Consider the following 17,017-nt stretch of genomic DNA (forward strand, 5'->3'; position numbering starts at 1 on the left):
AATTACAAACTAGTATAACTTATTCATCACACTGGAACATGAAAGCGTACTTTGTTGCAGTGCATCCTCTCAGAAATAAAAAAAAATTAAACTATTTATCTTATACAGGGACATCAGTAAGAACTCTCTGCTGTCCTTCCGGACGTTCTTGTACTGGACACTGTTGGGATTCTGCCACGCCTTCATCTTCTTCTTTGGATCCTACATACTGATGGGAGAGGACACCACGCTCATGGGCAATGGACAGGTAAGTACTTGGTGGTTGAATCCCAGGACACGTAGAAATCTTGCTGAGAGGATTTCCCTAAATCACATGATGAGTTATTTGCATTGACGGGCCTGGTTACCTGCTGGTTTTTTCAGCCTCCACGTCTTCCCTTGATCTATCGTGTCCTTTCTCAGTCCAACTCTTTCTCATTCTTTTTCTTTAAGGGTGTAACAAATCTCCTCTTTCCTTCTCTTTTCTGTCTTGCAGCATATCTTGCCATCTTTTTCTGTGTGTGACCTTTGGTATTTCTGAAAACACTCACTTTTGTTTCTCTCTATTGGTTGTATTTTTCCTTCCATCTTTTCTTGATTATGCCTTTTTTTCCTTCTGCCTTCACGCTGTGCATGACTTCAGATCTTGCGAGCTAACAGGCAGCTGGTAAGAGTCTGCTCTACAGTTGAATGCATGTCTCCTTGGGGGGTTAATAAGAAGAATCTCAGGAAGTTTCCTCTACGTGTTTTTTGGATGATAAAATATTGATATTGATGATGTTGAATGTAGTGAATTTCAATACCTATGCTCTGCGCTGTATTGCGCTGTCTAGCACTATGCTGATTCAAACACTGAAAATATGCAGTGTGATGCAATTATAAAGCTGTCGGTGGCTCACTGAAACCAGATGTAATCACATTTGATTCCTTCGATGTTGTTTTCAGTCGATGGTGTATTCGTTTCCCCCTGCACAAATACAGTTTTAACGCTCTGTTAAAAACCGTATTAATTCCAATTCAAGTATTTTCTGACAAACTATATGAGCCTTTATTGTATATGTCTAAAAACAAAGCTAAAAACACTGGCAACAGGACGTTTCACCTTTTACCTAAGTGTCTTTGTCAGTTCCAAATGACCACCCATCTGTACAACAGATGGGGTCTATTAAATGTGTCACTAGTGGGTGGAAAGGTTTGTTTTTTCAGAGACTACAACAACAAATTTTATCAATACCTGAGACCCACGGAGCTGTTTTTGTAAAGGATCTCGCTAAGAAACTTGGTTTGATTTATAATTGTCATATAAATAAACTAGAAATGAAGAACACTTCCTTTCCGGGGGTCTCGACTTGCTCCTCCCGTGTGTCTCTTCGGATACATCTTCCTCTCCTCTCACCATTAGCCTTCAGTGTTCAGACTCCAGCAGGGACCTGAATTGGCTGGCAACAAAACAATGCCTCCCACAGATCTCAACCTATGAGGGGAGTTACTGGGGGCAGTCGCACAGCTGGAGGTCGTGGTCTTATTATAGGCACCGTGATACCGTGCAACTTGTTAACCAAGGCAGCCACCTTCTACAAGATATTTTTACACTTGTGTAAAGTCTGCTCACTCTGTCCAACGTGTCCCTACTCTAAAGGAGACACCATCAGTAAATATCAGCAACTGCAACTGCGAGAGAAGTAACCTTTGAGTTTCAAAGTTGCAGTGCGTAACCAGGGGCTGACTTATCTTTTATCAGATACGCTGCCGATAAGCTTGTCTGTGCATGATAATAAGCTTCTGTTTCTGGTCATAAAATCTTGCTGGGTAATGATGCCAAGAAATGCTGACTGACTCCTACTAAGAGCTGTTTGTTTGTCTTCATAGATGTTTGGAAATTGGACGTTTGGAACACTGGTCTTCACTGTTATGGTCATCACTGTGACGTTAAAGGTAAGTGGCATGCGATGTGGTGCAGTTTTTCTTTGAATATTAACGACCACTTAGATTTCAGGATGCTAGTTTTGTTCTTAATAATTCTGTTGCCTGTTTTAGTCCTAGTGACGTTTGAACACGTACTGCATTATAAATAAGAAGTGTTTGATTTGCGTAGGAGTCCACATTTCCAGACAGACTTGGTGTATTCTGCCTGTACCTGAAAGAAAGATAAAACAAGAGGCTGGGGAAGCACACGTAGCAAGTTGAAGCCGCAGTAGGGAAAATTACCGCAGCAGGGAAAATTACCAAATTAAACGTTAAAGACAAATGGAAGTCTGACTTGTTTCGCTTCAGCCAAGCAGGTAGTTACTGGCAAACATTTATTAATCACTTGATAAATTGCTCATATTGCTCTTAAGTGTAAAAAAATAACTTTATGTTTTGAATCAGTTCCTCCGTAGTGTTAAACTGCTCGGTGCACCTTTAGGTTGATATGGACCTAACCATGTGTATGTCAGAGGAAGACAAACTTGTTTTCCATGGTCTCAAGTCAGTATGAAATACTATCTGGTGTGATAAAGATGATATCAGTGGCCATTAACTGAGTCTATAATTTGTCAGAGGTCGGGGGTCAGGGCCCCTTTTATAGCACAGTGGCAGATTGCTGTATTTATTGTTGCAGTTCTTGCCCTGGTATCAGTATGTTTATTTATTTATTTATTTTTAATGGCTCTTCCTCTCGTGTTTCTGTGTGTGTCTTTGTGCGTCCATGTATGTGATGACAGCTTGCGTTGGAGACTCAGTTTTGGACGTGGATGAACCATTTTGTGACGTGGGGTTCAATTGCCTTCTATTTCATCTTCTCTCTCTTCTACGGAGGCATCATCTGGTGAGAGCAGCATCTTACAACGTTTCCCTTTAAAAAAAAAAAAAAGGGCACCTCTAAAGTGTTGTGCGATGGTCACACACCCTAATATTTAGGTTGTTCCATAGTCTGCTGTGGTGTTGTGTAACATTTCACTGCATTGGAGTCCAGCAAAACAACATCTCAGTGATAGTTAAGTCAGATTTGATTTTCTGAAATATGTTTAAGGTTAATTTGATATTTCCCCTAATTCCTTTTAAAAATAATCCACCTTCAATAAACTAGTTGTAAAAAAACTGTCCATATTCTTAATGGCCGGCGTCTGGCTGTGTCTCCGGATGTCTCAGTCTTGTCCAGTGGCAGAAATGTCACTGAGGCTTTATTAGAATCCCCGGTGCTTACCTATTAGTTTGTCGAATTGATCCGATAAATCCGAACCCCTTTAGTCAGCCCGGTCAGCTCGCAGACTTTTAGGAGCCACCCTGATGATGTTGGACAATAATTGATATTTGTAGTCTGACATTTGCACCGGTTATTAAACTCTGATGTCAAGGAATAATAAAATCATTCTAAGAGCACAACCTCTCCTGCCAGTGAAACCAGAATTTATTGTCAACCGGGACGAAATGAGCCCGGCCCGGCTGCCAGTGTTATTTTAAAGCCCTGTTTGAATGTTACCGTCAGTTTTGCCCGATCCGACTTGTTTCTGATGAGAGCAATAGATGTGGTTATCTTTCTTCTTTCTTCTGCGCTGTATAAACATTGGCTCTGTTCCCTTCTCTCCAGGCCTTTCCTCCATACCCAGGACATGTACTTCGTCTTCGTGCAGCTGCTGTCCAGCGGTTCAGCCTGGTTTGCCATCATCATCATTGTCATAACATGCCTCTTTCCTGATGTGGTGAAGAAGGTCTTCTACAGACACCTGCAGCCCACCAGTACACAGAAGAGTCAGGTAAATAGAGGATGAGGTTCAGAGGCACCAAAAAAGAAATGGAAAGCGGGACGCTGACACGCCGTTGTCTATGAAGCTCTGTGAAGAATGTCTTTTCTATAGAGGACTGGGGTGGGACTTTTAAAGGGTTCAAGATAAATGGGCTGGGTTTTTAATGAGATGTGTCTTCACAAGTGCGTTGTAGTTATTCTTGGTAACAACAGTTAAATTTTAATTTTACTGTTTTTGTAAACTCTGCTGTAGCCCCTCTTTGAACAGCAGATTTTTATTTTTTTTTATTATTCTTCAATCTTAACTTCTACCAAAAGTTCCTAACACACTCAGTCCGTGGAGCTTCTTTCAAGGGACTGACAAGTATCAGTGCGACACTATTACACTAAGCATCGAGGAGACTCAAACTGTACTGATAGTGATTTACTGTCCTGCATATGTGGTCAGTGAGTCATCGCTGGCGAGTTGTAGTAGCAAGTAGGGTTACAGATTTTATGAGCCATTGAGGAGATTGACATTCACAAAGGCTGCAAGTACACGACCAAATGAGAATGTGTAATATTGTGTCTCACACTCCCAAAGTTCTTGTGCTTTTGAAAAAAGTGTCTGCAGCATCTTCTGAAATGCACGTAGCATATTTTCATTACGTTTTCACATTTAAATCAGTTGGGAACCAGCTAGTTCATTACCAGAGCTAAGTGGTGGGCGCTCAAAAGCTCTGCACATACTTTTCTGTGAGGTCTAAAGGTTCAAAACTAATTAAAGTCTTGAAGTGGCAAAGGAAAAAGCCACCTTCCAGTTGTTAAACTGTCTTCTGCGCGCAGTGTTAGATTTAATACTCGTTCCTACTTGTATCGCAAAGGGGGAAATTATATTTCCTGTAATGTGGAAAGAGTCTGGAGGGAGAAAATAAAGCAAAATGTCAAGAAAGAAAAAAAAAATCAAAATGTAGACACCAGAGAGAAAATGTTCTGTGTCACATTTATATAGTTCACTGTTTTCAGCCTCTGTGGTCATGAGTAACTCACTTCTTAACAGGAACAGCATGGTGTTTGTACACACGCCGCATGACTCCCCTCTGATCACAGATATACCCACATACACACAGTGTGTGTGTGTGTGGTCAGCTCTCAGTTGGCCCACACTGTTACTGTATTGATTTGTCCAGCTGGAGACAATTTGTTTTAGTCTAAACTCTCCTCCTTTGAAAATACTCGTCTTGTTTTTCAGAAAGAAAAAAAAAAAATTGAACTGTCTTTTTCATTCCTATGTGGTGTTTGTAGTCTCTACTCTAACCTTTGTCCTGTCTTGTCTTTCTGTGTGTGTGTGTGTGATTTTGAGAGTGGGTTCAGTGTTATTAGGAGTATGTGTGTGTGTCTGAGAGCTTGATTTCTAACCTGTCTGTGTGTTTTTCCCTCCTGTCCTTTGTCTGCACTCTCCTGGTGTAGATGTATTCCAACCGTGTGGCGATAGGTGATGACTTCATCGCTCTGCAGCCTTTGTCCAGAGCCAAGAGCCAGCTGGGCAAAATTAGGTAGAGGATTTGAGACTGATTCAGCCCTGGGCTTAAAATACATCCCCAAAATGTATTTAATTAAAGCCGCGAATATTCCAGGAGCGCTTCATTCAGATGCAATATTTCTATTTAGTTGGATCATGTCATGCTAATCAACTACCGAAACCACTTGGTTCTGTTTGTTTGCATTGAGGCCACTATTTTGCACCCCTTAGTTACTCCTTGTGTTTATTTCATTTAGTTTTATACAACATAAACGTGTCAGAATTGATCAAATCATTGACTTATTTTATCGAGTTTCACATATTTATCACGCAGTTACATATTTGTACACATTTATTTGCTAAAACAAGCCAAACTTTACACAATATCATTGCAAACTTTAGACACATTATGGACCTTGGGTCAGAAATACACTTTGTTTGCATGTCTTAAAAAAATCTATCAGATGTGACTATTTTCAACAGCCTTTTAATGTAGAAACATTGCTTTGTTGAATAAGTGCTCCTGTTTATGATCGTGCACACAAAACTGAAGTAGTGTCTTTCCCAGGCCTTGAATTTATTTTAGATGCTTTAAGGCCTTTTTTCTAACATTTACAGAACCACCAGAGTTGTGTGCTGTTAGAATTGGAGCAGGGCCCTTGTTTTAATGTCTGTCACTGCATGCTCTGGACAAGCCAATCAGCATTCTCTGTGATTGGGGAGTAGAGATATGTTTTAGGGGGAGGGCTCGTTTGGTTGCAGGTCATGCAGAAGAATGTGATGGCAAGCATTTTGGCCGGTGCATGCGTTGCATTTTCGCAGAGATACTTGCAAATAGGAGATATTCTGAAGACATTCTTTCACTCCTGCCTGTCACAGCATGGTTCTGCCATTACCCCCACCCACCCACTGCATGAGCAAATGGATCAATGAATGTGTGGATGAATGTCAAACCACAACCCTCATTGACTTAATTTTGACTTTTGCCCCAGGGCTCATTGTAATGTGAACGAAATTTGATGCAGTGATGTAGAAACCCTATTTGAGACCAAACTGTGACTGTGTACTCCTACATCAGGGCAACTGGTCCACCCCACCCCCCCCCCTCACCCCTCCCCAACCCCTTCCTGATCTTGTTATACAACCACAGTCTGGCATGCACATCAATCAGACGCATGGTGCAGCCCATCCGACCGCCCCTGTGTTTATAAAGCATGGTCCATCCCCTTGACGAATGCCCAACAACCTGGTTCCACCACTTGAGACGCCCCACGCACCTCAAAGTTGTCCACCTGCATGGTCTCAGCAGATCGGCGCAACGCACAACTTGTAAACCTACTACAGCTGCATGGCAGACTTGCGAAGTGGTCTGGGCCATCTCGTACAGCAGCATGATACTGTCATGGTATATGCATGACAAACAGCTGTGTGGTTTTCAAAGTGATGGCTTGAAGTTGTTATAGCGGATGTCACAACGAAGCCCCTGCAGGGAAAATATAAAGAATAGTGTGAACTCTCTTTGATAAAGCCAAAAAAATGTTATTTTTAATATTTGACACGATCTTAATGAAGATAATTGGCTTATTTTAAATTGTCCAAAGATATTGCGTGATACTACGTGTTATATCTATCTTGGTTTTACTACCGTATTTTTTAAAATAATAGCTTGTGTTTCTTGTTTTTCATAATTTACGACACGTATTATAGTTTGTACACATCTTTAAAATCAATGCAGTTTAGTGCATCTAATATATAACAAGAACAAAAATCTATTCACATTTGATTCATGACAGTGCGACCGTACGGTTAGTTTTACCTCGGCGTACCCACGGTGATAAACTAAATTAAAATTGCAGACAAAAGCAGGTCTCATTGCACAAGCTAGATTTGCCGATCACAAGTGTCCTGCACATTATGCTGAGTGAGGGCACAGAGCGCATTATGCAAAAGAGCTCCTATTGCCTGAGTTGAGTAATTTGCTTGTTAAATTGGTAGAGCTATACATGATGCTGCTCTTACTGGGTTCAAAAGCAAAGTGGTACACTCATGCTAATGTAATTTATTCAGCTCTCTCAAAGTAAACCCAGAACCTTTCAGAATCTTTTTCTCCTAATAAGATTACACTGAGGTAATCACAAAAGGACCCAGAGGGCTCTCATGGGTCTGCCATTGTTTGCCTCCTCTGTAGCTCTTGATAGATTCAGCAGCAGGTTAATTGGTTTGGATTCTAATAGATTTGTTCTTATCTTGCACTTCCCTTGAGACATTGTTTGTGTGCCTGAAGCTTCTTTCCTTTCATTTGTCGCCTAGTTTTACAGCTATTTCTGAGCTTCCTGGCCTTCTAGCTCATATATTCAGTTGTCTTTGCATTTATTTATTTATTTATTTTGAGGATGTAAAAGCCCTCCTCCAGTGACCTAATCAGCCCCTTCAAGACCTCTTCTCAATTAGCGATTTATGGTAATCTCACAGCCCTAATTAAAATGCCGTTTTGATCGGCCGGTGGGGGAATAAGACCAGAGATGCTCAGGAAGCAGCTGGTCTTGTTTGACTTGTAAGCCCAAAAAAAATAAAGCCCTCAGCTTGGTTGTTATGTTGAAGAGGTCACTTGTGAAGTGCCAGCTTTGATTTGGTCTACTGTCTGTACAAGTGTGTTGGAGAACACTGTGAAACGGGGGGTCAGGATTTTTTCTCAAATAACTGGCCCCCCACAGTGCAGCCTGGACTGACTCACTGACTTGCTTACTGACTATATAATCCGCTAGTTGGTAAACAAGCAGCACTGAAAAACATATCCACTGTGTCCATAGTTGTTTAGTCTTGACCTGAAAAATCTCAAGTTTCTAAAATGTGAAATATTGAAGCATCCTTCCCGGAAACAGGACCATGTTTTGACACGTGGACTAGAGTTAAGAAAATCTCCAAACGAGAACGATCTAATCTGGTCATTAACATCGTTGGCGTATTTCAAAAAGACTAAATGACTGAGATGGATTTATCCGCAGTGCGATTGGTTATGTTGTTATCTGGCCCACCACCAGTCTACCTGGTCGACTGGTGGATGAGCTGTTTGACTGGCCAGCAGGGCTCACTGTAAGCATCTTGTGTCCTTCAGATGGAAGAGGGTGAGGGTTCAGTCGGCCCAGAATATGACCCTGTTAAAGCCCAGCGGAGCCCAGGGGAGGACAATTGGCACCTGCTAGCTGCTTATCCTCCCCCTGCTGCCCCCGGCCCAGACCCATGCTCCCCTAGGTACACGTACTTCACTCCCATTGTCCCCCCCCCCTTGTACTGTCACTGCCCTGGCATTATGGCTTCACCCAAGGACCAACCAACCCTCTGCACCCACCCACCCCCCACCCCCCATGGCTGCAGTCAACTGACCTTACGTTACAGCGACTTGCACCTTCAATCATTCTCCCATGGCTGTATGTCACAGCTGCCCATTTATTTACACATGTACGAATACTATATGTCCTTCTGTCTGTCCCACGTTGTATATGAATGACCCCATGCTTTCCCACCCAATCATGATTAAGTCCACCCCTCCCTACCCTTCAATGGACAACCTCATCGTTCCCTGCCCAGATGTGACTGACCCTGTCCTCCCTTACCCAACCATGACTGTGCCCATTCTTTCCCTAACCCGGTCTCAATCCACCCCTCACTGTTATTGATCAGGTATGGGTTCAGAGTAGACAGAGAGAGAATGCTGTTGGCATGCAGACTTCATTGTCTTGGCCGTGTTTCCATTCAACCGTCTGCTCCCACCATACTTACAATATGTCATTGTTTGCTTGTAAATATTCCATGACTCATGTAATTCCTTTCAGAGTGTGCCTTTAAGTATGATTGTTTTTTTTTTGTGATTTATTGTTTTGTTCCATTTAGTTTATAGTTTCATCGTGAGCAGCATATGTCATACTAATAAGCAAAGATAATTAGATCTTCTATTGCAGACCATTGTGCACTACATGCTGCAGTACTCTTCATACTTTCATTCCTTGGTCCTGGACTAAACCAAAATGTGCTGAATAACGAGCAAGAAAACAGGATCTGAGCTTAACTCCACAACCAATATATCCAGTCAGCCAGAGGGTGATGTCACCCACATAGCTGTCACTTAAGTCCTCGGTCATTTTTATAGCAAAACCTTCAATCCTGCCGTCCGCTTCTGAGAAATGTTTACAAGAGAACTATTTATCACTTGATTTACCCTGGTTTTCATGTGGGCATTATTTGGCTGCGTCTGGTTCAGAAATAAAAATGAAAAGGGCACCGAAGAGTTTGTTTAAATGTTCAGTTCAAGCGATACCTTTTCTAGAAGTTGATTTTAAAGCCCCGCGATGACTGATTGGTTTTCCACTCGCTGATGTAGTGGTTCACTGGCTTCAGCGAGCTCAATCAGTCATCTTCGAGTTAATGGCCACATCAGCCTAGAAACACCAAGGACACTTCACCAACTAATAAACGCTGGTCTGGATTCAGTGCTGGCCATGGTTGCAGCTGTGGCTTGGCTTCTTGTCTTGTGGTTTTGGAGTCGACGTCTGTTTGGAAAATCTGTTTTTGAAGCCCCAGCTTGTCTCGTCTCTGTGATGAAATGATTTTCAATAGAAACACAAATGTGTTTTTTCCCCGAAAAGACCTTATGATAAAGGCCTGATTACCATTCATGCGTGACCTCAGAGCACCTGGCGCTGTCATTCATTTCCGTTTTTTTGTCCCGTTGCCAGTCAGGAAGCAAAAGTTTGGTTTCATGCCAGCGGTGTCTCAGATTTCTGCTGCAGAGAAAAGGCAGAATGTGGAGTATGTGGCTCACACACGCAGCCACAAATTAAAGGCAATTATGCACGACTTGAATGTTTACTCTCCTTATAAAGAAGGAACTGCAGGTTTTAAAACTTGCGTGTTTCTAAAACATGGTGAAATCTTAACCTTTAATGGCAGAGAATTATTTTTGCTCTAACTTAGATTCATTTCCTGTCAAAAGTTCAATAGATAACACCTAATCTGAGAAGAACCAGGTGGAAGTCTGTGGTAAATCTGTTATTATGTTGCTCTGTTAAAGGCCAGTACGCAATGCAGACCACATGTCTGTAACCTCACACCTCTGACTCTGTTTCCTCTTCGTCTCTCTGGTCGTCTCTTAGTCTCCTCCCCGTCACACACCGTCTCTCAGGTGCTGACTCAGGTCAACATATCCACCTGATCCCATAGGTTCCTCAGTGGCAGCTTCACTCAGCTTTATCTGCTGACACGCTGCAAAATCTGATTAGTCAGGAAATTTGTTTCTAGGCATATTATTGAGACGGTGAAAAGTTTTTTTGTGCTTCAAGTCAACTTCTAAATTAATTTAGACATTATTTTGCAGTTTTATGACAAGAAACTGGATAAATGGTGACAACGCAGTCTTGTGTCATCCCATTCACATTCATTTGATACTTAATTTACTTAATTGCAAGTATTCAAAATCTCATAGGAGTGATTAATAACATTATTATTAACATAAAACCTAATCACATCATTTGAAAGGAAAATGATCTTGGCTTACAGTGTATTATTACCAGTGATAATCAGTTGGCCTCGGTTAGTTTATCTTGAAGGATGTGGACTGGACCCTGAATGATCCATCACAGGTTTGACAGCAGAAAGATCTGATCTGACACGGCTCATCTTGCTTTGAATGGCCACTCCAAAATCCTATTATTATTGTTATTATTATTATCCCACAGGTTCATTCTGGGCCACTGCTGTGAAATTAATGCACAGCCCAAAGCTTTATAACGTTATATGACTATAGAGAGAAATGTATATTGTTAGTGTTGTGGTTTTGCTGTCTGAAGAGGAAAACAGCTTGTAGCATCATCACTGTGCTGTAGATGTTAAACAGCATATATTCAACAAGATGTCCAACCAATAAAAGGCTAGAATAAAGCCAGTAGATTAAATATTTACTAGTAGAACAACTACAAGAAGAACAGTATAAATAGTAGTTGTTTTCAAACAATTAATCTTACAATATGACTGCTCCTCATTTTTGTTTTGGTCTGTTTTCCCAAATATTTCTTTGCTTCTTAGGTTTATTGAGTTTTTTTCAACATTGCAACATTTCAGATCATGGTGTGGCATGTTTTGAGTGTTTTCCCTGTACATCATTGTTGCTGTGACGGCATGTAATGTATCACCCTGCAGTCGTCCTTAATCATCCCGTCAGAATGTGACACTCGGCTCGTATTGCATTGGTTTTAATTCCTGCTCTTTTCTTCTTTCTCTCCACCCATTTCTCCTGCTTCTCCATGCCTCTCTCAAACTATTCACATTCACCTTGATCTTTTTCTACACTTCCACCATCTTTTTTTTCGTCCTCCAGTCTCTATCAGCCCCCCAGGCGCAGACCCTCAGCTGTATGGAGTCCCTGTGCTGCTACCAACATGGGCAAAGCGGCTGTTCCCGCCTGGCCCACCTCCTGGAGCAAATGACCGGACAGTGCAAGGCCAGCGCCAACAATTGCCATGCATCTAGCAACAGGTGGGAAGGACCACGACATCAAGAAAGTGTGATTATGAATCCCGATCAGCCAGATCCATCTCTGGGTGTCATAAATTTGGGCTACACCCCTGAGTGTAGTAGTCCATAACGCGACAGCGACGCTACTGTAAGTCTTCCTCAGATTCATAGCAGCTTGTGGGAAGCCGGGTTTCAGATGGGCATAGACTGGTTTTTAAGGTGCGGCATGATCAGGACTTTGGGACAAAACCTTCGAAAGGTTAGAGGCTGCAGGTATGTGGATCGAGCCATTGCGGACTTATGAGTTTCTCATTTCCACCAAAGTCGGTCTTGGGGGAAAGTCTGGTGTCTGAACACTCTGATCGACCAGACAGAAGGTTGGGCTATCAGAAATATATCAGTGCAACCTGTAACCAAAACTGTAGAGACCTGAACTGAACACAGCGTCCATGCCTTCTACGTAGCATGCAGGCGTGGATGTTTGGCAGCCAAGCCAGGGAAGATTTGATTTATAGTATTTTTATTAAGCTCCTTCCAATGCTTGAATATGTCTTGTCTGTGTAGCCCACGTGTCTATGTCCTAATCATGTGCTATGATCTGTTGTTCTGTCTGTCTGTCTGTCCTGTCTGCCTCCTCTAATCGCTTCTATTACGCTCTCTTTAAATCAAAAGCTCCAGCGGGAGATTAGACGGTTCTTGAGGAAAACCGTCCGATCTGTAATGCACTTTAACAGACGACACCACCCACTATGTCACTTATTAGCTTTAACTCCTGCGCTGTCCAGCAGCTCCTCTCGGAGTGCTCGGGTTAGGCAGACAGTGATTAGCCGGTGGAATCGTAATGTGGATGTACTACACATGATTGAAGCGCTGTGAAAGCACTTCTTAAGTTGTGGCCGCTTGGCTTTCAGGCTGCACTCTGCAATTTAGCATTTTTGTGGGGCCTGAAAGAGGACGGGGTAACTGAGACGGGAGGCCTTCGGTGCACTGTAATAATGAAACATGATGTCAGTTTCCTGCTCTAAGCGAGCTCTTAGTTGCAGATGGAACATTCGTCTGTGCAGCAGGTCCATCTTGTGATAAAGGATGATAAAAACGTCAACAGTTAGTTTTTTTTTGTTGTTTTTTGTTTTTTGCCTGGTGCAGCTTTAAAGGCTGGTTAGCTGAGTTCACAGTTTGCCGGTCTGCCCAGTCTGCACTTTTCTGTGGTATTGTGTCTTTTTACTGGAATCCCAGTGTCTCTGTGGGGGTCATTGATTAATTGACCTGATTGGCCCTTTCTGCTGAGCAATCAATAATCCTCAAAACAGCTTGGGACGTTCAGTATTGATCAGACACGTAATGAAGATGTAGCATTCTTGTACTTGGACTCATTTGCAGTGGATCTCGCACACATTTGAGCTGGGTTGTGTGTTTGTTTGTTCATAACTGCATGTGTGTCTGTAAAGGTCATGACTCCATGCAGGGCGAGTGGAGGAGGCTCTGCAGAGTCTGTGGTCAAGTAGAGGACTGCTCCATCAGAGATAGTTACATCTCTAAAATGTCTTCATAGAGATATAGAATTGCAAGTGGCTCTGGTGACATTACATTATGTCATGTGTTAATGAAAGTAATTAACATCTTTGGAATCTGATAATCATTTAAAACTTAGATTCAGCCGTTGAGAGCAGAAGTTGGGCCCCCTGCTTTAATATTTTCACCCTCCATTATATCTCAGACCATGAAATGATCCATCTCCGTTATCGTCAGGGTCATTTCACTGGAGGAAACAAAGCCCTTCTGCTTCAGGGTAGAAATTGCCACTAAATGCATGATTCAATTTAGATGAATTCCTTCCTGCCAGAGTGATTGATTTGTTTTCTGACCTTGGCACGAAGCAGCCAATTGGATTCTTCCGAGCGAGCGAACGGCAGCCAAAGGATGGACATAAACAATTAACATAGATAAAATGCTTAGCTTGGGGCGTGCTTTATACTGTAAATAGAAAAATTACAGAATTTGGGGCTGAATATGCAGGTTTCTTTTTTTATCCTTCCTCCCACTCACCCATCTTCTGTCCCTCCTCCTCCTCCTCCTCCTGTCGCTCCTTCACCTTCTGGGTTTGGGGGAAAAAGTTCTACGGACGATTTAACAAGCAGCGAGACTCAGCCCGTGTTTGGCCTTAATGCTAGGATACTGCCATAGGGGAAAGGGAATATATATCCACCCGTCCCTTTATTGTATGCGTAATGCCTTAGGAGGGACATATAGCAAACGTATTTACAACTTATATAATACATCGAGTATTTATCTGATATTTATTGGAAGCCCAGCTGTAGTTGGCTGCTTGACTTGGCCTGTGTTTGCAGCACTGAATGCCGGCCACAGCTGAATCATGAATCACGACCAGGAGCAGGAACGGACACGGATGTCAGGAGTCAAAGAGGTTTTTCCAGAATAAACAAAAGCCGCGTGTCGTTGTCACATCCAGGCAGCCGAGTCTCCATCCAGATGTTACTGCAGGTCTACAGAGCTTCACTCCTCGGAGACAGTTTAAAAACTCGATTCCAGTTCGCTGGAAAATCTTAATCAAAACCCGAAACCATCTGTTTGTCTTTTCTAACTTAATGCGTTATAATTTGAAAAACAAATGGATGGAGAGTCGGCTGCTGTCTTGCTCCTCCCGCCTCGTCTCTTGCAGCAAGGGGACCACGCCCTAAACCGGGGAGGCTGCTGGGAAGTGTAGTCTCAGAGAGTTTCTGTTTTTTCTGCTACTTCCTGTATCTACTAATGTTTTTTCTACTGGATCCTGAAGCCTTATATGTGCTTCTGAGAAGAGGCCAACATTTAGGGCACGCTTGTTTTATAACCCAGAGTTGTTCCAGTTGGGTGGCGTTTACCTTCTCCACTCCACTCGTCTACCAGAGGCTACAAAACAAGAATGCCCGGACTCTGTCTTGTTGCATGGGGGCTGCTGTTGCCTTTGGTATTTTGTATACAATGTAAACTTGTATGTATTCGTGGCCCCTCACACGCTCCTTGTCTTTCCCCGTCCTCTCTGTATCTTTGTCCTTCTGTGTCTGAAATCTACATAATGTTGTTTCGGGATTAATTATTCATGTGCTGTTAATGTCCCCTGTGTGCTCGATCTTGTCAGAAATCCGCCTGTTCTGTTCTTTTCGCGGGTTCGTGTTCCCACCGGCTTATCCCCAAACTGTTTCGGATGCTAATGTCCTCTCGGTCCGTCGTTACCCGCGGAGGAGAGATGTTTTTAAGCACTGAGAGGTTTTTCCGTTTGACCCCAGTCGTGGTCGACAGCCGAGCCAGTGATGTGCCTCCAGTCAGTCGAGGCAACGTTTGAGTCACGAGCCTTTATAAAGTCCCTGAGTGGCCCTGTTTTTTTTTTGTTTTTTTTTCTTCTGTTTACCAGGTCTTAAAACGGTTGTCTTCATCTGAGAGAGAGGTGTGAAAATTAAAAGGTCATGTTGTCAAATCAGTGTCAACGTGAGTGTAACCATCCAGCACGCAGAGGCGGTGGAGACGTAAAGGGCTTCCCTCCTCGGCCGTGTGGAGATTAGACGGAGACACTGTTTGAATGTCGGGGACGTTCAGCCACGGTCTCTCTGTTAGCGCTGTCAGGTAGAAGCTCTGGTTCAGTTTGAGGTGGTTAAACGTTGGGTTCAAACTGTGGTAAGCTGCTACTTTCATGATGTGTCCATGTTTGATAATCAGCTGTTTACGTTTCCAAAGGAGGTCCAGCATCACTAAGCTAATAACGAGGACTAATTGGTTCATATCTCTAAATAAATACATAGAATATATCATTTTATATCATATATATATATATTTGGAGCATCTATTTTTCTAGTAAAGGAACAAAGGGTTTTCACGTTGATATTTCACGCGTAGCAATAGTGACGGTTATGCTGGAGTGGATAAATGAGTCAAGAATGACGCTGATGATTGTTACTCATACTTTTTTTCTCTTTATTGTTAATTATTGTGTTGAGTTGCTCAAGTCTCACCTCAGACAGACGCACACGTTTCCTCCTGATTTCACTCAGAGCTGCAGAATTCTTTAAAATAAACAGATTAGCTTCAGTTTCCTTTAATATTTACTCTCATGGTTTAACTTTCTTTAAACCTCATTTTATCAAACTTTTATTGAGTTTTACCAGTTGGGGGAGTTTTATTTTTAACCCTCAGACAACCTTAGGCGCAGTTTTGTCAGTTGTTGGCCATCATTTTAGCTGTGTTAGTGCATAAAGTCTATCTCTACACAAATTTTGAAATAAAAAAATTCTAATATGTCAACAGAACACTGTGAATAAAATGTACCAGCCTCTTATAACATTTACTTACAAAAACATCCACATCCAAAAAACTCAACGGATTAATATTTTTTCTTTTTTTTTTCAGCATAAAGCTCTTAAACCACTTTAACACTTTACAAAACTACCAAAAATTCAATCATTTTGAGAATTTTAACCATTTAAATGCCAGTTTGTTTACTTGAAGTCGCTGTTGTTTTGGATTAAAAGAACATGAAAATTTTGCTATTTTCCATAAAAGTAATGTTGGGTGGCTGGGGATTTTTTTTTTTTATATAATGGAATAATGCAGTCAAGTCAGTATTTTAGATAATCTTAGTCATACCCAAGACTGATTTGACAGAAATGCCCCAGCCTCCCAATATTAGTTTTATGGAAAATAGCACATTTTTCCATGTTTCTTTTTTTTTTTTCGTAAAAAAAAAAACAACAACAGTGACTGGCATTTAAAGGGTTTAAATTATTACATTTTTTGGTATTTTTGTAAAGTGCTGAAGTGGTTTAAGAGATTTGTGTAGAAAAAAAAATCAGAAACAAATATTAATCGGTTAAGTTTTTATAGCAGTTTTTGGACGTGGACCTTTTTGTCCACTAAGGTTATGAGACGGTAATAAATTAAACAGATTCCTGAGGATTAATCATCAGTTTTTATTAAGTAAAAAACACTAAACTAGATTAAAGATTTACCCTGAAATAAATCACCTTATTGATCAAATAACATGAATACTAGCGGCTCCATTACTGAAATAATTTCAATAGCCTTTAATTCTCTGAAGTTTAATCTGAGAGATCTGTTACTGACGAGAGACTTTTGCCACTCATCACTTAACACCATCACACCCATGACTAACTCCTCACTCATCCGTCGCTCACTGTTCTCCTCTTGTTCCCGTCTGGTTCTGTGTTGGTTCTCAAACCTTTGGACGGGCAGCGTGTTCGGCCTGCGTCCACGCTGCCTCAGCCTCCTAACCCTCACTCACTGCTGCCTGTTTC

The 17,017-nt window shown here is 41.9% G+C and overlaps 1 protein-coding gene across 6 annotated transcripts in view; it reads left to right on the top strand.

Moving 5' to 3' along the window:
- Positions 1–17,017, top strand: part of atp11b (ATPase phospholipid transporting 11B (putative)) — a 49,175-nt gene that overhangs the window by 29,325 nt on the left and 2,833 nt on the right. The window contains exons 25-32 of one of the 6 annotated variants that reach the window (XM_047586989.1): positions 109–247; positions 623–646; positions 1,849–1,914; positions 2,685–2,788; positions 3,551–3,716; positions 5,156–5,241; positions 8,323–8,459; positions 11,578–11,719. In XM_047586989.1, the coding sequence (XP_047442945.1) occupies positions 109–247; positions 623–646; positions 1,849–1,914; positions 2,685–2,788; positions 3,551–3,716; positions 5,156–5,241; positions 8,323–8,410 (673 nt within the window). In that variant the 3' untranslated portion in view covers positions 8,411–8,459; positions 11,578–11,719. Of the gene's footprint in view, positions 1–108; positions 248–622; positions 647–1,848; positions 1,915–2,684; positions 2,789–3,550; positions 3,717–5,155; positions 5,242–8,322; positions 8,460–11,577; positions 16,436–17,017 lie in introns of those variants that run through there. The other 5 variants (XM_047586988.1, XM_047586985.1, XM_047586987.1 and 2 more) reach the window with 5 other exon arrangements.

Source organism: Mugil cephalus, chromosome 6 (genome assembly GCF_022458985.1).
Source record: "Mugil cephalus isolate CIBA_MC_2020 chromosome 6, CIBA_Mcephalus_1.1, whole genome shotgun sequence".
Lineage (NCBI taxonomy): Eukaryota > Metazoa > Chordata > Actinopteri > Mugiliformes > Mugilidae > Mugil > Mugil cephalus.